At 40.4% G+C, this 23,023-nt stretch overlaps 1 protein-coding gene across 1 annotated transcript; it reads right to left on the bottom strand.

Moving 5' to 3' along the window:
• Positions 1-7,255: 7,255 nt before the first annotated feature.
• On the bottom strand, positions 7,256-19,043 carry LOC149473642 (alveolar macrophage chemotactic factor-like). The gene is made up of 4 exons (XM_089676167.1): positions 18,909-19,043; positions 15,861-15,996; positions 13,954-14,034; positions 7,256-10,872 (listed from the first exon to the last, which is right to left on the bottom strand). The coding sequence occupies exons 1-4, from the start codon at positions 18,973-18,975 to the stop codon at positions 10,794-10,796; spliced, it is 363 nt and encodes a 120-aa protein (XP_089532293.1). The 5' UTR covers positions 18,976-19,043; the 3' UTR covers positions 7,256-10,793.
• Positions 19,044-23,023: the final 3,980 nt, after the last annotated feature.

Here is a 23,023-nt window from a genome sequence, read left to right as displayed (position 1 = left end):
ATTGAACAGGGTCACGATAAAAAACCGTTACCCACTACCGTTAGTACCTGAACTGTTCCAAAGTTTAAAGTCAGCAGTAGTTTTTACCAAGCTGGATCTGAGGGGGGCGTACAACTTGATTCGCATAAGGGAGGGGGACGAGTGGAAGACGGCCTTCCGCACCCGCTTCGGTCATTTTGAATATCTGGTCATGCCGTTCGGGTTGTGTAATGCTCCGGCCACGTTTCAACATTTTGTAAATGATATTTTTAGAGATTTTCTGGATGTCTTTGTGATCGTTTATTTAGACGACATTCTGATTTTTTCCCCGTCTCTGGGGGAACACAGAATACATGTAGCAAAAGTATTGGGGCGGCTGCGGCAGCATGGGTTGTACGCCAAGGCAGAAAAATGTTGTTTTGAACAATCCAGCATTGCCTTCTTGGGACTGATTATCTCCACCGCGGGGGTCGCGATGGATCCCCAGAAGGTCGCTGCAATACTGGATTGGCCTGAACCCACAGACAGGAAAGGCGTCCAGCGATTCATCGGCTTTGCAAATTTTTACCGGAAGTTCATCAAGAACTTCTCGGGTCTGGTCTCCCCCATTACTCAGCTAACCAAGCTGGGGACCCGATTCAGATGGACACCAGAAGCGCAGGAAGCTTTCGATGCCTTAAAGAAGCTGTTCACTTCGGCACCCATTTTGGGTCACCCAGACGCCGCTCTGCCCTACATCTTGGAGGTAGATGCATCGGAGAATGCGGTAGGCTCCATCCTCTCCCAACGAAAAGGCACCAAGGAACTGCTCCACCCGGTAGCGTTCTTCTCACGGAAACTGACCCCAGCGGAGAGGAACTATGATATCGGTGACCGTGAGCTACTAGCGATCAAAACGGCGTTAGAGGAATGGAGGTACCTGCTGGAAGGTGCGGTGCACCCCATCTTAATATTTACTGACCATAAGAACTTAGAGTATCTGAGAACTGCCAAGCGTCTACGCCCGCGACAGGCGAGATGGGCACTATTCTTTTCAAGATTCAACTTCCATATTACGTACCGGCCGGGATCAAAGAACACTAAGCCGGATGCGTTATCACGGATGTACGAAGACGCCAAGGAGACCCCAGTACCTGACACCATCCTATCCTCGGGTAACTTCTTGGTCCTTCAGTCGGACCTTCGTTCCAGGCTAATGGAGGCATCCACAAACTTCTCTACCCCAGGCGGAGGGCCACTCCAGAACAAGGGGGGACTCCTATGGAGGGAAGATCGAATTGTGGTGCCGGAAGAAGCTCGAACCCTGGTCTTGGGGCATTGCCACGACCACCCAATGGCGGGGCACTTTGGCCCAGAAAAGACCCTGGAACTTCTCCGACGCTCATTCTGGTGGCCAGACATGGCTAAAGATTGTAAGGGCTATGTCAGGTCCTGTGTCACCTGCCAGAAGAACAAGCCCTCAAGAAACAAGGTTTGGGGTCTGCTGCGACCCTTACCTATTCCTGAACGGCCTTGGCAAAAGATCTCACTAGACTTTATAGTCGAGCTTCCGCCATCCCGAGACCACACGGCAATCCTGGTAGTCGTGGACCGCTTGTCCAAGATGGCCCACTTCATCCCGTTGAAGAAGACCCCCTCGGCGGCCGAGACCGCGCGAGTCTTCATTCGTGAGGTAGTCAGGTTGCATGGGGTCCCCGAAGACATTGTCTCGGACCGAGGGGTCCAGTTCACGTCCAGATTCTGGAGAGCACTGTGCAAAGCCCTGGACATCAAATTATCTCTCTCTTCTGCGTTCCACCCTCAAACTAACGGTCAAACCGAAAGGACCAATCAGACCTTAGAGCAATATTTGAGATGCTATACCTCATTTACTCAAGATGACTGGCTGCCACTTCTTCCTTTAGCGGAATTTGCGTATAACAACGCCCGCCACTCAGCAACAGGGCAGTCCCCGTTCTTCGCCAACTATGGCTTTCACCCAGTCTTCCTCCCGGATTTGGTGTCGGAATGCCCAGTACCAGCAACACAAGATGTGGTAACGTTCTTCGCTGCGAACAATGAGAAGCTTCAAGTGGCCATCAGTCGGGCCCAGGAAGACTACAGGAAAGCATTCAACAGGAAACGGAGAGGAGATCTGGTATTGCGGCCTGGGGAGAAGGTTTGGCTGGCGACGTCCAATCTAAAGATGCTTTGCCCGTCGAAGAAATTGGGACCCAAATTTATAGGCCCCTTCTGCATTAAACGGATGGTTAACGAAGTAGCCTATGAACTCGCCCTCCCTGACACGCTCAAGATCCACCCGGTCTTTCATGTGTCCCTTCTGAAGCCTGTGGTCCCAGATGCCTTCCCTGACCGGGAATCTAGACCCCCGGAAGCGGTAACGGTCGAAGGAGAAGAAGAATTTGAGGTTGAAACAATCCTGAAGTGTCGAAGGAGGGGAGGCCAGACCCAATTCCTTATCAAATGGAAGGGCTATGGTCCTGAGGACAATTCTTGGGAACCAGCCCATAATGTCCATGCACCCAGACTTGTCCGGAGGTTCTTTCGCGATCACCCGTGGTGGAGAGATCGGATGGGCATCCGGAGGTTGCCCGTAGGGGGGGGGCAATGTCAGGGATCCCCTCGATCCCCGCCGCGTTGGTCCCGGCGCAGGCGCAGTATGCCGCCCGGCGCAGGGACTCGAGCACTGGTTCCGGGCCGGCCGCGGCGTTCGAGTTCGCGCATGCGCAGTAGAAGCCGCGGCCGCCCGCTGGGCACCAATGGCAGCGCAGGGCGGGATATTTAAACGACCCTGAGCTGTCATTCAGTGCCTTCTGGTCTTTCCTGCATTCTGAATCCTGTGAACCTGTACCCTGTAAGTTATTGACCCGGATTGAACCTGACCTTGCTGTTTTCGCCTGTTCTGACCCTTGCTTTGCCTGACCTCTCTCCTGAATGCCCCCTATTGGATTTGACCTGCTGTTGCTGACCTGGCGTGTGACCCGACCATTCTATGCCCGCTGCCTTGTACCTTGCCGCCCTCTCTGTTACCGACCCGGCCCGTCTGACCCTGCTCATCCATCCATCCATCCCGTGCAGTGGGGTCTTCTGACCTCCTCACATCAGACTCTTCCCCGTGGGAGCCCCTTGCGCATACTACTACCACTGACGGACGCACCCGGTAGTCACGACCTGGTCTCAGGGAGCTCCAAGTCCATCCCCACCATCAGGGGCCCTGGTGAACAAGCACCCTGGGACTTAGACTCCGTGCGCTGGGGACGCCTATTCAGTGGAGTGCTAGTAGTACCGCCGGGCGGTCCCTTACAGACAGTGTAAAAATGAAAATAAAATAAATAATTAAAAGAAAAAAAAAGCTCCCCCGTGCACGAGTGCAAAGACGCATACAAGCGTTAGTCTCGTGTCAGTATGTAAACAGCGGCTGTACCATGCATGTGAGGTATCTCTGCGAATGTCAAAATGAGGGAAGTAATTCTAGCACTATAACTCTTGAGTAAATCTAAAATGGTACCCTGTAAAGGCTTTTAAAGCATTGCCTATGGATATTAAAAATTTAAGTAGTTTGTCACCGTTATACGAGCATGTGCGCAGTTTAAAGCATGTCATGTTTAGTATCTATTTACTCGGCATAACATCATCTTTTATATTTTATCAAACAACTGACCAATATAGTGTGTTTTTATTTTTTCAATAAAATTCAAAAAAGTGTATCTTTTAAAAAAGACTGCATTTGAAAAATTGCTACGCGAGTACTGTGTGTCATAAAAATTGCCCCACCCACCATTTTATTCTTCGGGGCCTCTGCTTTAAAAAAAAATATAATTTGGGGGGTTCGAGTAATTTTGTAGCAAAAAAATACTGATTTTTGGTGAACAAAAAGTGTCTGAAAAGGCTTTGTCTTCAGGTGGTTAGAAGAGTGAGCGATATGTCCCAGAAGCGTCTAATGTTGGGCATAAAATGCCAGTATAGCACAACCCCCTACTAAATTACCCCTTTTTGGAAAGTAGACACCCCAAACTATTTACTGAGTGGCATGTTGAGTCAACAGAAGATTTTATTTTGTACCACAAGTTTTTGTAAAATTACAAAAAATTTTTTTTTTACTCAAAGTTGTCACGTAGCCTCCCTAGCAGTCTGATTATGTCAGTATTTCTGTGCTCAAAGAGGTACATTTTTTTGCATGGAAATATGTATTTTTTTATTGTAGGCCTGTCATTTTTAGGAATAAAGTCACTGAAATCTGTCCGAACAAGAGTCTAGTAAACATCCCGGGTATGTTAAAATTTGAAACACAAAATCATAAATTATAATTTAATAAATAATCATAAATAATACTATAATAATAAATTTAATTCAATAATGTAATCAAACCAAAAACACTGAAATTTGAAATATAGCGCCAATGCACATCAATGAGCAAAGTCGCAAAACCGTTTTCAGTGTCTGATGACAAATTTCCCCACGAATCATCACTCAATTCTGCAAGTAGTTCTAATTTACTATCGCTGTTTTCTAGCTGGTCTAAAACCGCTTTTGACCTAAAGGGATGCTTTTTGGACGCCATGGACAGTTCTCAGTTTCCAGGCAGAAAGAAAGGTAAAAATGCAGGCAGGGCAAAGGACAAAGCACTAGGGACAAAATGTATGTGAAATGGTTTGATACAGTAATGTTTTACTATGTGATTTTAGTGTATTTAGTGAATGTCACTCTTTCACATTTTTAAATTTCCTGCCGTTCCTACTCCGTACATCCTCACGTCGCAGAAAACAGAACCCAGAAGACGGATGCCGGTATCAGCCGGAGGACATTGCCGGGGACACTGCAGGAGGGACATTGTGGGAGCGAAGGACAGGGTAAGTGAAGAAGAGATCCCGGAGCAGTGCTGCAGGGTATTCCCGAGTATAGTTCAGGGTTACCACTTGTGGTGCTGAAACTTTACCCCTAGCTACACTCGGGAATACCTTCAGGGAGGTTAAAGGATATATTGCTCACACATGCCATGGGTATATGTGGAATTACACCCCAAATTACATTCTGCTACTTTTCCGGAGTCTGGTGATACCACCTGTGAGAGACCCCAAAATCCAATAAGTACCTTCAGCCTTTTAAAGTTTTATTTCCTCATTACACTTCCTGACTACCTATCACAGTTTCTGAGGTCCTGAAATGTCAGAATAGTATAAAACCCCCCAAATGACCCATTTTTGGAAAGTAGACACTCCAAGGTATTTGCTAAGAGGCATGATGAGTATTTTGCAGATCTCATTTGTTGCCACACGTTTTTGGAAAATATATTTTTTCATTTTTTTTAATTTTTCAAAACTATGAGATCTGCAGAATATTCAACATGCCTCTTTTTAAATTCTTTGGGGTGTCTACTTTACAAAAAGGGAAGGGGGGAGGATTGTGCTATCCTGGCATTTCAGGGCCTCCAAAACTGTGATAGGTAGTGAGGAAGTGAAATGAGAAAATTACGCACCTTTAGGCTTTTAAAGGGGTCATTGGACTTCTGTATGCAGCTAGGCACTTAAAAAGTCTCACATTCCATACTCCACAGAAATAGCAGAATGTATTTTGGGGTATAATTCCGCATATACCCATGGCATATGTGAGAATTTTTTTGTCATTTTCCAAACCTTTTTAAAAAATAAAGTATTCAAATGACTCAACATGCCCCTCAGCATATAGTTTGTGTCTACTTTTCAAAAAGGGGTCTTTGGGGAGGGAGGGGGTTGTGCTATTCTGGTATTTCTGAGCCGCTGAAACTGTGATAGATCGTGAGGAAGTGAAATGAGGAAATTATGCACCTTCAGGCTTTCTAAGGGGTCACTGGATTTTGGGCTCCTGTATGCGGCTAGGCTCCCAAAAAGTCTCACACGTGTTGTATCCCCATTATCGGGCAAGTAGCAGAATATATTTTGGGGTGTTATTCCACAAATACATATGGCATGTGTGAGCAATATATCATTAATGTGACAACTTTGTGTTAAAAAGAAAAACATTATAATTTTCCAAAAATGTGTGGTAAAAAATAAAATCTTCCACTGACTCAACATGCCTCTCAGCAAATAATTTGGGGTGTCTACTTTCCAAAAAGGGGTCAGTGGGGGGTGGTGCTATCCTAGCATTTCAGAGCCTCTGAAACTGTGATAGGTAGTGAAATTACACACCTTTAGGCTTTCAAAGGGTCATTGGATTTTGGGCTCTTGTATGTGACTATGCTCCCTAAAAAGTATTGCACATGTGGCATTCCCATACCAGGAGAAGTAGCAGACTACATTTTGAGGTGTCATTCCACATATACCCATGGCATGTGTGAGCAATATATCATTTAATTGACAAATTTGTGTAAAAAGAAAACAAATATAAGTTAGGGGGGAGACTAAGCTTTGTCACATTTCTGCCTCTGGTCTATCCTAATATGGCCACCCCTGGATAACTTCTCTATGATGACAGCGCTCACTCCAATGTGGCCACCCCCATAAGGCTTCTCTAAGATGGCAGTGTCCAATCTAATATGGCCTTCCCCACATGGAGGCAGTGGTTTGTGTGGTACTATTGACAGGCACTGCTGGAAGATCTCCATTTCAAGATGGTGGTGTGGGTTTCCCACCAACTGTTGTGCATGCCCACACCCCTAACGGCATGTCGTGCTGCAATATCTGGCACTGAATGATGAGGCAGTTAGCGTTCACATGCTTTAATATGTACAATTTTCTGGGGATATAAAGACTACTATTAAATCATCAATTTTAAACTTTTTATGTATATGTAATTTAATAAAGATTACAATGCATTTTATAACAATTTATGTGGCATGTGTTTTTGGCACCCTAAAAATCCCTCATTCATCTAATGGATATTTTATAGTATGTGTTATTCATTTGACTTAGCCCTCAAAATATTCCATTCCTGTGTTACTGTTGTCTAAATTTTAATATGCTGAGTTTGAGTCACTAGTCGCTTGGTAAGGATTCACTTTACAAAACGTTTTTGTTTTTATCTTATTTTATTTTGTTGGTATGGGAATGTAGTTGATAATAAAGGTGGCCACAATATTTGGCAATGTGATAATGGAAGAATAACAGTATTCTTTTTGATAGTACAGTTTGAGTTTCACATTTTCCATCCTACAGAGTTATTATTAGCATTCACCACTACCAGGTGTTACCATGAATTGAAATGAGTATCAGTTTAATATATGCCAAACATACTGTATATGGGTATGGTAAATATGAGACTAAATTTGACAGTAACAGACAACACTACATGCTTGGAATCTGTTTTAAAATATTTAATTTTTATAGCATTACAAAGATACGTTATGAATGTCAGAACATTTCATTTGCAGGCTTTGGATGTCATGAATATTAAAGATTGCTCAGTTTAAAATTGTGGTGGTTGTGCACTATAATAAAAGAAATAATATATCAGTAGACTACTGTCTGTTTAGAAATATATCAACAGACAATAAAATTAACTATAACGTTCCTTGATAGCATAGATATATTTTTTAGGTATTCACAGTCACATATATTTTAGATAATTGTAAGCATGTAGTGGAAAAAAATAGAGTGGAATAATAACACAGATTCATTAACATTATAAGGGATGTCAATATTCCCTCAGATGCACTGGAAAATAAAAACAAAAAAGCAAAATTAATCCAAACATCAAAAACTGAACTAAAACATTGTAAAAAGAATTGTGATTAGATCTAAAACCCTGGCTCATCTGATTTTGTGGATCCAAAGGTAAGACCATAAGAAAAGGAAAGAAGTTTACTGAACTTGTATGCACATGCATTTGTCCTTCAAAAAGCATAAGGCATCCCTGTTGTATTGCTGAAATCAACAGCCCAGCAAGCATGTTTTATGGCATTGGTATACAAGGTCCAAGGAGTCGGAGATGGATTTTCAGATTGTGCAGAGTGAGAAACAAAGTGTTGCTTTGAGGACCATATACAAATGCCATTATTGCAAAATTTTATTTTTTGAAAGTGATCATTAGTTTGATACTGGTCAGCTAGGTCTAAACATTAATGTTATACAGTGTATTTGTACATTTGGGGAAAAAAGAGACCAATTAGTATAGCACCTTTTCTTTGCACCATAATTGGCCATTGCTATGCACCATGCTATTTATAATAACTTCTGACAATTTCTTTGAAATAAACATATGTCCCAGTATAGGTACAGGGTGTCCCAAAAATTGTATGCACAATTTAAATGATTATAAAGTCAGTTTTTATTACCATACAGTTCACTTACAAATTTTAAATAAAATACATAAATGTACTTTTTTATACTTAGCACTTGGTTCAATTAACTGCCACAATATCACTTACTGGGCACCTCAGAATGTGCACATTATGGAGGAACATCATGGTAATTTGCCAGGAGTGACAGTGTGGTACGGCTTGTCAGCACGTGGACCATTCTTTTTTGATGGTACTGGAACTGGTGCAGTTTACTTGAACTTACAGATAGAATCTGTCATGTCACATATTGAAGAAGATTTTGATAGAGGATCTATCTTGATGAGCCAAACAGATAGATTGGGCGAAGAGGTTCAGTAGAATACCCTCCACGTCACCAGACCTCATGCCAGTGGCCTTTTTCTTATGGGGAAATAAATAAAAAATTTAAGCTACGAAACCGGCAACTGCTCATGAAGTAAGAGTAGCCATTAAAGGAGAATGCGCCCAAATAGCAAATGAAATGATTCTCAAATTTTATTGATTCTATTATCAGCAATGCCTGGGCCAGAATGGTCATCAGTTTGAGAACAGGCGCTTAGAATAAAGAAGTAAATTTATGTATTTTATTTTAAAATTTGAAAGTGAACTGTATGGTAATAAATACTGTCTTTATAATCATTCAAATTGTGTATACATTGTTTGAGACAGCCTATAGTTTCACATAACTAGAAAGCTGTTGTAAGATCAATTGCCTCTTAAACTGATTATGTAATACAGCTTGTCTGTGCAGTTGCTATATTTTACAGCTCCTTTCAGCTTTTTACTTGGAGCTTCTATAATAAGCCATGTTATGCCATGTTATGCAATGGCTCTTGTGTAACTGTTCAGTGAGCCCAGACAATCTCTAATTATTGGCCTTACACTTTACTAATGAGGCTAGCAGATTAACAGCTTCTGAACAGCATGCATTGTTTTAACTAATTTTAAATTCAATCCTATCATGATGCATTGTTTTTTTTAAATTCTATATAAAATGTACATTCACATTACTTTTATTTATATATATATATATATATATATATATATATATATTATTTCAAAACCTGGTTTGCTAGTCATTGAGAATTGTGTGTTACTTCTATTAAGAAGGGAAGCTAAAAAACCTCATTTGGACCAAAACCCTAAAAAAATTGTCCATAAGCCATGATGGTGGTTAAACTGTTATGCATGATCCATGATGTACCTTCAAAGGATTACGTTACAGACTCAGACATGACTCTTCGCCTTTGCTGAGAGGAAGGGGATTGGATGAGCAAATTGGCAGATGCTGGCGTCAAAAACACAATTTTTAGGGGAATTCCATGTTTTATTTCCCCATCTCTAATCATCCATCCATGTTAGCCTTACACAAATAAATTAATATTGGAATAAAACGAATGAGCACCCAAATTCCTGACGTGCCTAAATGCGTATGCAAAACATGGCTTTAGGCACATTTTTATGCTGCTTTTCTTCTGTCAGGAGGCCCAATGTGCATGAGGCCTAATGATTTGTGTTTTTTTTTTTTTAATCCATTTGAGTGACTGTTAATGAACCTCAGCCAGTTGGCAGCATAGGGGGGCTCTTCTAAACATGAGATCGATAACCAGCCTGTAATTTAAAGTCTATAGATCCATCCTATTTCAGATGACAGCCTTATGTTTATGGGCCTCAGCTGTCACCCTAGCAGACTCACAAAAAGGCTGATGAGAAAAGTAAAAAAAACCTGATTGTTACTGTTTCTCAAGAACACTTAACATGTGTGGACCTACCTCATCCTCCCTACTCAACGAACATAAAAAATACATGTCTGTTTGACAGCCAACTTTTAAACAAGCTTCAAGAGAGAAAGGGTTGTGCATAGTGCCCTAGTGTCCCTCATTTGGAGGGACTGTCCTTTGCTTGGAGACTCCATAAAAATGTACAAATTAACTACCAAGTGTTATAATAATTTAAAGGTTGGTTGAGAAGCTTAATGTGTATTTTTAATTTGAAAACCCGATATAAAGTTTATGGAGTGGAGAAAATAAGTCCTTGTGGGATTGTCCGATCACCTTTTTGCTTATTGATTTATCATGAAGGGATGGCAGGTGGTGTGCCCTTTGCCTACATACTTTGTGCTGAAATGTGACCCACTTTCCAATCTCAGAAAGTTCGGAGGTATGTTGTGCCTGCTAATTCAACTTCCATTTTTTTGTCTATACCTACATTTACGTAGAAAAAGTTATTGTACAAATTTGTTGCAGCTTTAAATACATTCATATGCAGTTTTTATATAAAGTTTGTATATGAACAAAAGCAGAAAGAACTTCAGAAGTCCACCTGAATAAAACGACCATATTTGTTGTAGCCTCAGTTAAAACCAAACACATATGGCCTTGCATACACATTTAGGACTACAGTATATAATGCCCTACTCATAGGTTGCTACGAGTAAGAGTTTAGCTGAAACATGGGTTGCTGGTTTTCACTGAGGAAGGTATAACATCCTTTAATTCAAGCTGGAGTGATAGTGATATTCTTTTTTGCATAGCTGTACATTTGAATAGATTGCCCTGCACATCACTGTAAGCGGTGATCACACAGTGTAGTTTGAATATGGAGTTTGCATGGTAGTTTGTTGATTTTCTTTCTTCCCTCGCTTCTGTTTTAAAATCCTGTCAAACAGAATAAAATTAAATTTAAAGACAAAGCTTTGTGCCACCCTAAATCCAATTTAAAGCTGGCCACCAATATTTACTTGTATAAAATAAAATCAAGCCTGCAGCATACCTTGAAGGAAGAAGAAGCTGGATGCTTACCTCTACAGCAGGTGCCAAAACAAACCTTTGTTTCCTTTCAGCAATTACCAGCACCATTGCTATCTGATAGCTCTGGGTGTGTTGAAAACCTTGTTTCCCACTGGGTACTGTAGTTACACCTGCTGGCCACTTTGGGACTACAGCACACTGTAGTAATGTAGTGGACAGCAGAAGAAACCACAAGGCATAGTGGAGGATGGGGGGCTGTACGCTATTTTACACATCCACAACTGTCAGCCAAGGTGTTTGGGTAGCAGCAGTGACAGTAACTGTGGAGAAGACCAAAGATTTGTCATGTTGCTTGCCAGAGCATGTTTTTTCAGTGCATGCTGCAGGCTGGATATTTTTACAAACTATTGGGTTGCTTTAGGGCATTCCCCTTTCCAATGCCCTTTCCCATTACAATTTGTCTGCTCCAATGTGGGCTCCAACACTTTGAGGAATAAATAATTATATTATTATATTTATTAAAAAGTGTACATTTCAGACTACTTTGTTTTTGATTTTGTTAGACACTGAATCGTTGCAAGGGTTCAAAGGGCTAAATGTTTCTATAATATTCTGGGGAGAAGTCAATCAAGTAAAGGACTTTGGGCCATTGCACATCAATCTAGGGTAAATCTGTTAAAAGAACTGTAGCACCCTCCTAGATAGGTGTGTGTTAGGTAAATTTAGTTCTTTAGCTCCTCTGTTTTCAGTGGATCAGCTTGTGCTTACTTTGGGCTGCTCTGAATTTCACTGGTTGTGGGGTTTGACTGCTTCCCCCTGCCATCTGGAGGGTTCTGGAATATAGTGGGCTGGGAGAGTGAAATCGGCAGTCTGAATATTTATGTGATCTCAGCCAATCCCTGGGGGAGGGTGCCCAGTAGGTGGCTGGAAGAGTGCATAAATAGTTTGGGGCCTGGAGCAGAGGGGCTCTTTTCCAGTAGAAGAAGTTCCCAGCCTGAAGGACTGCTGCCCTTCTGGACAGTGCAGTTGTGCTTTTTTTCATCTACTCATCGAGGTCCCAGCTGTGTTAGCTAAACGGCCTATTCTACTGAACATTGCTGGAGCCGATCAAGGGATTTATCTGCGGTTTGAAGAGTCCTCAAGGAACATGTCTGGCTGATTTTGGAAGGAGGCATCCAAATATCCAGGGACACTGGTGAGTACAGACTGGTGTGTGCTGTTATTATCCCTCTTGCATCAGTGTCAGCCCAAGCTAAGGGTGGATATTTCTTATGGTGTCCCTGGGAGGCTCAGTCCATTTTTTTTCTGCTGCAAGGACTGAGCTAGGAAGTTTTGAGAAAGAAGAAAATGTCCTCAAGTTGCTAATTTATGTTTCTGGAGTATCCCACTGTTACTGTACACCCCACCCAAATTCAAGTTTTAATATAGCATCAAAAACTAAGAATACGCCTAGACTATTTACTGAGCCAGAAGAGACTGAGAGCCTGGTTGCAGATATGCTAGCTTGGGAGAGAACCTTGGGACCGTTCAGCAGGCCATTTCGGGGGTGAGCGCTACTGAACAGAGAAAGCATCCCTTGATGCACCTCACAAGACACCTTCCCAGATCTACACAATCAAGTAGTAGTTCCCTTAAAATTGAACAACCTAAATGCCAGTAGTTAGCCAAAGTCTATCTAAAGCCAAAACTTTTCTTTTAAGCATAAGTAATGGTTAAAACCCCTGTTTGTTGTCCTGGAAAGTGAGGGAAGTTCCTGTTTGAGCCATGACTGAAACAAGTTTCCCCATTGAAAGATTTTCCCTCATGAGACCCATCAGTACACTACATTTCAGAAGAATAAGAATAGTGATGTAGGCTGGGCCTGCAGGACTGATGGAAGGCGGGGTGTACTTCTTCACACTTTCTTCCTTTCCTTTTCCTTTTCCTTTTCCCTTTCCTTTCCTTTTTCTTTCCTTTTCCCTTTTCTTTCCTTTCTCTCTTGCTTTCTTTTTGTTTTTCTTAAGTGTATTCATTTATGCAAATTAGAGTTTTGTTACACTTCACTGATCTAGACACAGGTTTCCCTAGTTTTTCCATGAAATAAAGAATGGTATCAGGGTATAGGCTCAAACCCGGACTTGGGTTTTTAGAAACCATTGTGCAATGCTTGTTTATGATATGGAACATGTAAACATATGTATGTTCTATCTTGTATGTAAACTATGCTTCAAAACACAAAACTATTACAAATGACATATATCCGTATATATTCTTAAAACTTAAAATTATGGATTTTTCCATCACTTTTCCAGTGATAAGGATCACCAGGACATATACTGATGGTAAATCTATCTAGAGGGAATACAGACAGAAATTAAAACTTAAAATGGCTTATAACCCTTTACAATTTTAAGCAAAATTTTTATGATGACCTTTAAGAACTTTTGTTTCTTTTTAAAGCTAAAAGGCTAGATAAAATGTTTTTTTATTTTAAGATAAAGTGAAAGGTTTGAATCCCTGTCAGGTTTTTATTGCTAGCTATGCCAACATGGTTCATTAGATGGAAATTACATGTACTCCCCAGTGGTCCCTGGCTAACTTTTATGTCAGTTGTTAAATGAAAAATATCAGTTGCCGTAGAATATTAATACAGGTGCTTATCACAGGTACTTATATAGCACCATCAATTTACACAGCACTTTACATATATATTGTACATTCACATCAGTCCCTAACCTTCAAGGAGCTTACAATCTAAGGTCCCTTACTTACATTCATATATACACATACTAGGGCCAATTTAGACGTGAGGCAATTAACCTACCAGCATATCTTTGGAGTGTGGGAGGAAACCGGAGTACCCAGAGGAAACCTACGCAAGCACAGCACAGGGAGAACATGCAAACTCCAGGCAAGTAGTGCCTTGGTTATGTTAGACCCTTTTAAATATAATTACAATTGATCACATTTTTAAACACATTTATTGAAAACCTATGCAAATCTACTTACTGGTGCACCTTGGGTAGAATAGCTGTAAACCACTTTGCATTTGGATCAACACATACTTGATTGTCATCCTTTACTGTTACTCTGGAAGAAGAATACAGGTTTTCTGTAACTACAGTAATTTCTTAAAGCTGAAGTTTAATCTGCTTATATTTGCCTCCCCCCCCCCCCCCAACAGGTTAGTGAAGTTTTCAAACTAAACATTTCCTATTTGTTACATTGTTTTAGACCCAGCAATGCCATCATTGGATCTCTGAGCATCTCTATGCAATGCAGGCAAATTATGGCTGGCGGGAGGGTCTGTACATAGCTTCCTGAAAACATCAGACGGTCCTAGGTGTCACCAGCATGTTATGGTAAGCCTGTTATTGAAAAAACTGAAATCCAAAGAATGAAATGAGAGGTGCAGGGACATAAAGCTGGAGAAGAAAGAAGAAGATGTTAAATATCCCCCAGCCACTGTGAGAAATTCACTGTGTGCAGTTAAATCAGAGTAAGCATTTTTTCCTGCACCGAAAAGGGGTATGGTGTTTTAATGAATACAGTGTAAAATTGTTCTTGATAAGAAAGATGCAGATAAGTATTTTCGACAAGTTTACCCCACTGTATCCATATTCCCTAGATTACAATGGTGCTGATATTTAAAAACCTAGAGAAAAAGAAATGTGGAGGTATCACTCATAGCAACCAAATCTTCAATGTTTTTTTTTAATTTAGGAAATTAAATCGAGCATTTGATTGGTGCAGACAGCACCTTAAAGCTAAACTTCAGGAAGATACAAAAAGAACAAATAAATGAATACATCCCTAAGTGTAATTTTTTAATATGTAGGTGATGTCCCTTGTACAGCAGTGTTGGGACTGGGAGAGGTAGATGGAGCACAAGGAGACAATCAGTTGGCCTGCAGTTCTGGAGTGCAAGGAAGATGCTGGTAGGAAGAGACAGCTTCTCCTTTATTGTCCAGTCATAGGCTGGGTGTGAAGAGGTGACCTGTAAGTGTTACCTAACTGCAGCAGAGAAAAATCAAGTCTCCTGCAAGACAGCGCTGTACTATGTGGAAGAGCTGTGTAAATCTCAGGAAGGCATCAACAAGAATGCAAATCCTTAGCAGGTAAGACAACCTCTCTATATGCATTTCAGAGGTTACATAGTTATTCTGGCTGAAAAAAGACAAAAGTCCATTCAGTTCAACCACAGAAAAAAAAAAAAAGTTATAAATCCTATACTCACAGTTGATCCAGAGGAAGGCAAAAAAAACCAGCAAAGCATGATCCAATTTGCACCTGCTGGGAAAAAAAATTCCTTCCTGATCCCCCGAGAGGCAGTCGGATATTCCCTGGATCAACTTTACCTATAAATGTTAGTAACCAGTTATATTCTGTATATCTAAGAAAGAATCCAGGCCTTTTTTAAAGCAATCCACTGAGCTGACCAGAACCAACTCTTGAGGGACTCTATTCCACATTTTCACAGCTCTCACTGTGAAGAAACCTTTCCATGTTAGGAGATTAAATTTATTTTCCTCCAGATGTAAAGAGTGCCCCCTTCTCCTCTGTGATGACCTCAGGGTGAATAGCTCTACACCGAGTTCACTATATGAACCACTGATGTATTTATACATGTTTTCTTTACTTCAGTTTTTTGCTTTAGCAGCCTGGGCTTAACTGAAGATCACATTTTAGGAGTATAATAAATGTCTGCCATTACTAATCAGGGAATATAGTTGAACTGTAAATCCTCTATGAAAATGGCTAATCCAGCTAGCAAGCTAGTAATCAATCTTCTGCTGTAACCACCAACCCCGTGATCTCACATCTCCTCTATCTAGGTTGTAGTCAGTGACCCATGATACAATCTACCCAGTCAGTAAACAAACAAGGTACATATCTGCATCAATTGTGAAACTTACATAATTTCCACCTTTGAACAATAAGATCTTAATGGGAAGATTTCAATCTTCTTAATCATGGTTCTTTTAATATGGGCTGTTGTCACTTTACGGCAATAACATCTCATACTTGGCATATAGGGTTCTAATTGTAGGCCTGCAATAATAAATATGTACATCAGTTATTATTATTTTTACTTACAACATGACTCAGAACAGAGAACTTGGCAAACAAGTCAAAGCATCTTGTTAGCACAAATTTTAAAGACTAGTGATAATTGATAAATGCTGCTCCTACTCAGTAATCAAAATATAAAATTCAAATATGCAATAAACATATGTATACAAACAAAAGTGTCTTGTGTGTACTTATGAAAAATAGTCTCTAAAGTGCTTCAAACAGATTACCCATGTGAAATTTGCAGCTTTCAGTGTTCCAATTGATGGATCACTTTTCAGTGGTTCCCACCACCACTTCTATGAGCTCACCTCCATCTTTGGGCCTGCGTGTATTCAGGTCAAAATGCGCCTTCCCCAACTGGGGCTCAATCCGGATTCCACTTTCAATGCCTCTCCAAAAGAAGGTAACCTCTGGGTATAATTGTCAATAGTGTATGGGACTTTATAGAGAAACGGTGCATAGCCCCTTTAAGATCTCGAACATGCACTCCGTGGTACTCTAAAGGTAGTCTCATAAAAGATGGGGGCCGCTCATAATGTAGTATATTGCGAAATCTACTTTGTTAGAAACCAAATTGCACTTACATAAGGAAAAAAAAACATCGGGCATATCATATACACAGTGGGGCCGCCGCTCCTGAGTCACTTCAGAGCAGGGTGATGTGTTTACCGGAAGTGACCGGCTGAAATTTAGAGACTATCATTCAGAAGTACACACAAAAGACTTTTGTTTGTATACATATGTTTATTGCATATTTGAATTTTGTATTTTGATTATTGAGTAGGCGCAGCATTTATCAATTATCACTAGGCTTTATTACTGTGGGAACACAGTTACATGTTTGCATCCACTTTTTTGTTTATTCAACTCATTGAAAGCACACTATTTTTTAGTTATTTATTTTATTTATATATAAAAAGGTAGATTGTTTGTTTTTATTTTTATGGTAGCACAAATTAAATAGATGACAAAAACACATACTAGAGGAAGTGCCAGTCACAAGCAAATACTCAAATCTCTGTTATATACTTTCCAGGGGCATTGACTAATGGTTTGATATTCTGTGGAAAGATTGCAGAATGTGTTGTTGCTAATTAAATGCATAGGCTAATCAACAGAATATCCGATCCTAAGGCATACGGAATTGATAAAGCTGCGATAATACATAGAGTGGCCTTTCTCAACATTTTTAATATGGAAGAACCCTTAAAATAACACAACATTAGTGTGATGGTCAGTGGGAAGAATGATCCTTACACTTGTGGTCAATAGTTGGATCCCCATCTTAAAGATTGCTCAACTGATAACTGGTGTCAGTGGTTAAAATAACTTTCTGGTCTCAGGGAACCCCTGCTAATAATTACTAAAGCTACAGCTGAAGTACATTAGTGTGAAGGTCAGTGGGAAGAATGCTCCTTACACTTGTGGTCAATAGTTGGAACCCCATCTTAAAGATTGCTCAACTGATAACTGGTGTCAGTGGTTACTTATCAGAAAAGTAGAAATTGTTAATCTCTCAAGGAACCCCTAGCAAACTCTGGAGGAACCTTAGAGTTTCATAGAACCCTTGTTGGGAAAGGCTGACATAGAGAATCACTTGAAAAAAACATTGCTTGATGGATATTGTGTACATCAGTGGTAACATCATTAGTAAATCACACAGCTCAAACTCTGAGTTTTTGATAAATAAATGGCAAACTAATACTTTCAAATGAACCAGTGCTTTTAATTATCTTACAGCCAAACCTCAGAAAAAATGAAAATTCTCCCTTGCAGTGGGGCTGAGTAGGGGTACTTTTACGTACCTGATTCTCCGCTGCTCTGGCAGACAGTGCTTCCCCATGCTCAAGTGATGGACTATCCCTTGGTGTCTGGGTATCTGCATGTCCATTGCAAGGCAATGGACAGACTTGATGACGTCATGGGGATGAAGATGCTGCAGGTCCTCAGTCTAGCAGTGTGGGTTATCAGGTAAGTAAGTTTCTCCTTTCCTATCTATGCACCTTAGACCTAACCAGCAGTTGACCTTTGCAGCTTTACTTCAAAGGAGAATGTACACATTTCCTAGGCTTTCAAGTGAATCTGTGCTTTGCTCATGGAGGGAAAAAGCAATAGTTTCCCTTAATTCCTGCCAACCTTAACACCTGCCAATCTGTACAGTGGTGTACAGTAGGAAAAATACTGCCCTGAATAAACTGAAGTCGTAACAGTAGTCAGAGTTTACTCAGGGTTGACTGTCACCCTGCACTCAATGTGACAGTAAGTGCTGCAATGCTCAATAAGCACCAGTAATGTTACATAAGGTGAATTGCATGCATCTCCATATTCAGAAGTAATGGGTGAATATGTTCTGGTGGATTGAGCTTTAATGTAAACCTGTGAATTGCCCTTCATGAGCAAAGCACACGTTTTTCTCAAGCAAACCTCTCAGCAGTAAAGTCCACCTATGTTTTTTTTATAATGATCTGTCCTGTTTTTGTTCACTAATATTTTGGCAAAAATCATATGTAACCAATGTAGCAAAGTCATAACAAAAATAAAAGTTGAATGGAATTGGAAAGAAAAAAGTTTAAGAGAAAAAAAAACGGAGGGAGTACAAAAAGATTTCATAAACACAAAAAGGAAAAAAGGTAATAATTAAAGAAAAGACAAGAGTGGCAAGACAACAGACAAAAGAATGCATTATATTAATGTTTTTGTCAGATTTCAATGCCAAAAAATCCACAGCAAGTAATATATCTCATTAAACAGTATACTGTATAACAACTTATTCTATTGCTTATGTTTTAATTTCTCTAATGCTAAAGTATATTTTCTGAATGCTGAGTGAATACCACATAAGATCACATGACACTAAAAGCAAAAGTCTTCAGGGCTCAGGCACTCACCTTCTATAACCTCGGTCATCACAAAAAGTCCCAGCACACATGCTACAACAAGACTCTTTAGATTCATTTTGCTGCGGATGAACTTCTGCAGGGTAGGTCAGTTTTGCTGTTTCCTAACTGTTATTTTCTGGTTCAAGGCCACTCTATTTATTTACCCAAAAAAGGAAGTTAGTAAACAAAAGGTGCAGTTATGCAAATGTCTGAATCATGTATATTTTGGAAAAAAGGCTTACAATAGCTGTTCCATTTTCTATCTATACTGTATATCTATATAGTTAGATTCCATTAGCATTTTCCAACACTGCTAGCACATAGCTTTAATCTACAAATGAAATATCAACACCGAGCTCCATCCCAGACTTTTGATTTTGTTTTCAGTAGAACAGAGAAAGGCTAACTATAATAAAAATGATAACATATTCCTTTTAGTATGTGGGAGATAATTAAATTGGCTATAACACACAGCAGTTCCAAACCCAAATTACGGACTCCTCAAAAAATAAGAAAATGAAAATAGCTGAGGGGAATGCTTTTAGTGCATTATAATTTGATTGAATATAAGTGAATCAGCTAAGACTTCAATATAAAAAACCCCCCAATGAATATTAAAGGGTGACAATGTTATGAGTAGAGATGAGCGAATCGAACTTGGCGAAGTGGAATTCGTTTCGAATATTAGGAAAAATTCGATTTGCGCCGAATCCGAAAATTAGCAAACTTCGGATGCACGAATCGAATTTTCCCCGATCGGCCGATTTTCATCCCTTCTACAGCCGGCAAAAAGTGTCCCTGCAGAGAGCTCCGCTATTTCTGACAGTTCTCTGACAGTTCCTTCACATTTACAGTGGTTGAAACATTGTATCTATTTGTTTCCATTTAGAATACAGATGTTTTTATTCGGAAACAAATAGATACAATGTTTCAACTGCTGTAAATGTGAAAGAACTGTCAGAAATAGTGGAGCTCTCTGCAGATACACTTTTTGCTGGAATGGAATTCTTCTTATTTTCATCCTACTTCTTCTTCTTCATCCTCATCCTCATCCTCATCCTCTTCTTCTTCTTCTTCTTCTTCCTCATCCTCATCCTCATCATCTTCTTCTTCATCCTCATCCTCTTCTTCTTCATCCTCATCCTCTTCTTCTTCATCCTCATCCTCTTCTTCTTCATCCTCATCCTCTTCTTCTTCATCATCCTCACCCTCTTCTTCATCCTCATCCTCATCTTCTTCTTCTTCTTCTTCTTCTTCTTCATCCTCATCTTCTTCTTCTTCTTCTTCTTCTTCTTCTTCATCCTCATCTTCTTCTTCTTCATCCTCTTCTTCTTCCTCATCCTCTTCTTCTTCCTCATCCTCATCCTCTTCTTCTTCTTCTTCTTATTCCTCATCCTCTTCTTCTTCTTCTTCTTCTTCTTCTTCTTCTTCTTCTTCTTCTTCTTCTTCCTCATCCTCATCTTCTTCTTCCTCATCCTCATCTTCTTCTTCTTCCTCATCCTCATCCTCTTCTTCTTCTTCCTCATCCTCATCCTCATCCTCTTCTTCTTCTTCTTCTTCTTCTTCCTCATCCTCATCTTCTTCTTCCTCATCCTCATCTTCTTCTTCTTCTTCTTCTTCTTCTTCTTCTTCTTCTTCCTCTTCTTCCTCATCCTCTTCTTCTTCTTCCTCATCTTCTTCATCATCATCCTCATCCTCTTCTTCTTCTTCTTCCTCATCCTCTTCTTCTTCTTCTTCTTCCTCATCCTCTTCTTCTTCTTCTTCTTCTTCTTCTTCTTCTTCTTCTTCTTCTTCCTCATCCTCATCCTTCTTCTTCTTCTTCCTCATCCTCATCCTTCTTCTTCTTCTTCCTCATCCTTCTTCTTCTTCTTCCTCATCCTTCTTCTTCCTCATCCTCATCCTTCTTCTTCCTCATCCTCATCCTTCTTCTTCCTCATCCTCATCCTTCTTCTTCTTCCTCATCCTCATCCTTCTTCTTCATCATCCTCACCCTCTTCTTCTTCTTCTTCTTCATCCTCATCCTCTTCTTCTTCTTCATCATCTTCATCCTCATCCTCTTCTTCCTCATCCTCATCCTCTTCTTCTTCCTCATCCTCATCCTCCTTCTTCTTCTTCTTCTTCTTCTTCTTCTTCTTCTTCCTCATCCTCATCTTCTTCTTCTTCTTCTTCTTCTTCTTCTTCCTCATCCTCTTCTTCTTCTTCTTCTTCTTCTTCTTCTTCTTCTTCTTCTTCTTCCTCATCCTCTTCTTCTTCTTCTTCCTCATCCTCATCCTCATCCTCTTCTTCTTCTTCTTCTTCTTCTTCTTCTTCCTCATCCTCATCCTCATCCTCTTCTTCTTCTTCTTCTTCTTCTTCTTCTTCTTCCTCATCCTCATCCTCATCTTCTTCTTCTTCCTCATCCTCATCCTTCTTCTTCTTCCTCATCCTTCTTCTTCTTCATCCTCATCCTCATCCTTCTTCTTCATCATCCTCACCCTCTTCTTCTTCATCCTCATCCTCTTCTTCTTCTTCTTCATCCTCATCTTCTTCTTCTTCTTCTTCTTCTTCTTCTTCATCCTCATCCTCTTCCTCATCCTCATCCTCATCCTCTTCTTCTTCTTCCTCATCCTCATCCTCTTCTTCCTCATCCTCATCCTCTTCTTCTTCTTCTTCTTCTTCTTCTTCATCCTCATCCTCATCTTCTTCTTCTTCTTCCTCATCCTCTTCTTCTTCTTCTTCTTCCTCATCCTCATCCTCTTCTTCTTCTTCTTCATCCTCATCCTCTTCTTCTTCTTCTTCTTCTTCCTCATCCTCATCCTCTTCTTCTTCCTCATCCTCATCCTCTTCTTCTTCTTCTTCCTCATCCTCATCTTCTTCTTCATCCTCATCCTCATCCTCTTCTTCTTCTTCATCCTCTTCTTCTTCTTCATCCTCATCTTCTTCTTCCTCATCCTCATCCTCTTCTTCTTCATCCTCATCCTCTTCTTCTTCTTCATCCTCATCTTCTTCTTCCTCATCCTCATCCTCTTCTTCTTCATCCTCATCCTCTTCTTCTTCCTCATCCTCATCCTCTTCTTCTTCTTCATCCTCATCCTCTTCTTCTTCATCCTCATCCTCATCATCTTCTTCTTCTTCTTCTTCTTCATCCTCTTCTTCTTCTTCTTCATCCTCTTCTTCTTCTTCATCCTCATCCTCCTCTTCTTCTTCATCCTCATCCTCATCCTCATCTTCTTCATCATCCTCCTCATCTTCTTCTTCTTCATCCTCTTCTTCTTCTTCTTCATCCTCTTCTTCTTCATCATCCTCATCTTCTTCATCCTCATCCTCTTCATCCTCATCCTCATCCTCTTCTTCTTCATCTTCTTCTTCATCCTCATCCTCTTCTTCTTCTTCTTCATCCTCATCCTCATCCTCTTCATCCTCATCCTCTTCTTCTTCTTCATCCTCATCCTTCTTCTTCTTCATCCTCATCCTTCTTCATCCTCATCCTCATCCTTCTTCTTCATCCTCATCCTCTTCTTCTTCTTCTTCTTCTTCTTCTTCATCCTCTTCTTCTTCTTCTTCTTCTTCATCCTCTTCTTCTTCTTCTTCTTCATCCTCATCCTCTTCTTCTTCATCCTCATCCTCTTCTTCTTCTTCCTCATCCTCTTCTTCTTCTTCTTCATCCTCATCCTCTTCTTCTTCTTCTTCTTCTTCTTCTTCTTCTTCTTCATCCTCATCCTCATCTTCATCCTCTTCTTCTTCTTCATCCTCATCCTCATCCTCTTCTTCTTCTTCTTCTTCATCCTCATCCTTCTTCTTCTTCATCCTCATCCTTCTTCATCCTCATCCTCATCCTTCTTCTTCATCCTCATCCTCTTCTTCTTCTTCTTCTTCTTCATCCTCTTCTTCTTCTTCTTCTTCATCCTCATCCTCTTCTTCTTCATCCTCATCCTCTTCTTCTTCTTCCTCATCCTCTTCTTCTTCTTCTTCATCCTCATCCTCTTCTTCTTCTTCTTCTTCTTCTTCTTCTTCTTCTTCTTCATCCTCATCTTCATCCTCTTCTTCTTCTTCATCCTCATCCTCATCCTCTTCTTCTTCTTCTTCTTCATCCTCATCCTCTTCTTCTTCAATTGAAGCTGCTTCTGCTCCGCCACTCTGCCATT

The sequence above is a fragment of the Staurois parvus genome, unplaced genomic scaffold (assembly GCF_062004578.1).
Source record: "Staurois parvus isolate SC_StPar_1 unplaced genomic scaffold, SC_StPar_1.0 ptg000013l, whole genome shotgun sequence".
NCBI classification, from domain to species: Eukaryota; Metazoa; Chordata; class Amphibia; order Anura; family Ranidae; genus Staurois; species Staurois parvus.
Note: the sequence above shows the minus strand (reverse complement) of the source record. Positions and strands in the feature narration are given on the sequence as shown.

Excerpts from the sequence above, each read along its gene's own strand:
- LOC149473642 (XM_089676167.1), bottom strand. The coding sequence starts at position 18,975 with ATGAATCTAAAGAGTCTTGTTGTAGCATGTGTGCTGGGACTTTTTGTG. Across the intron at positions 15,997-18,908 it reads GATGACCGAGGTTATAGAAG|GCCTACAATTAGAACCCTAT; the intron begins GTGAGTGCCTGA and ends TTATTATTGCAG. Across the intron at positions 14,035-15,860 it reads TGTTCAAAGGTGGAAATTAT|AGTAACAGTAAAGGATGACA; the intron begins GTAAGTTTCACA and ends TTCTTCTTCCAG.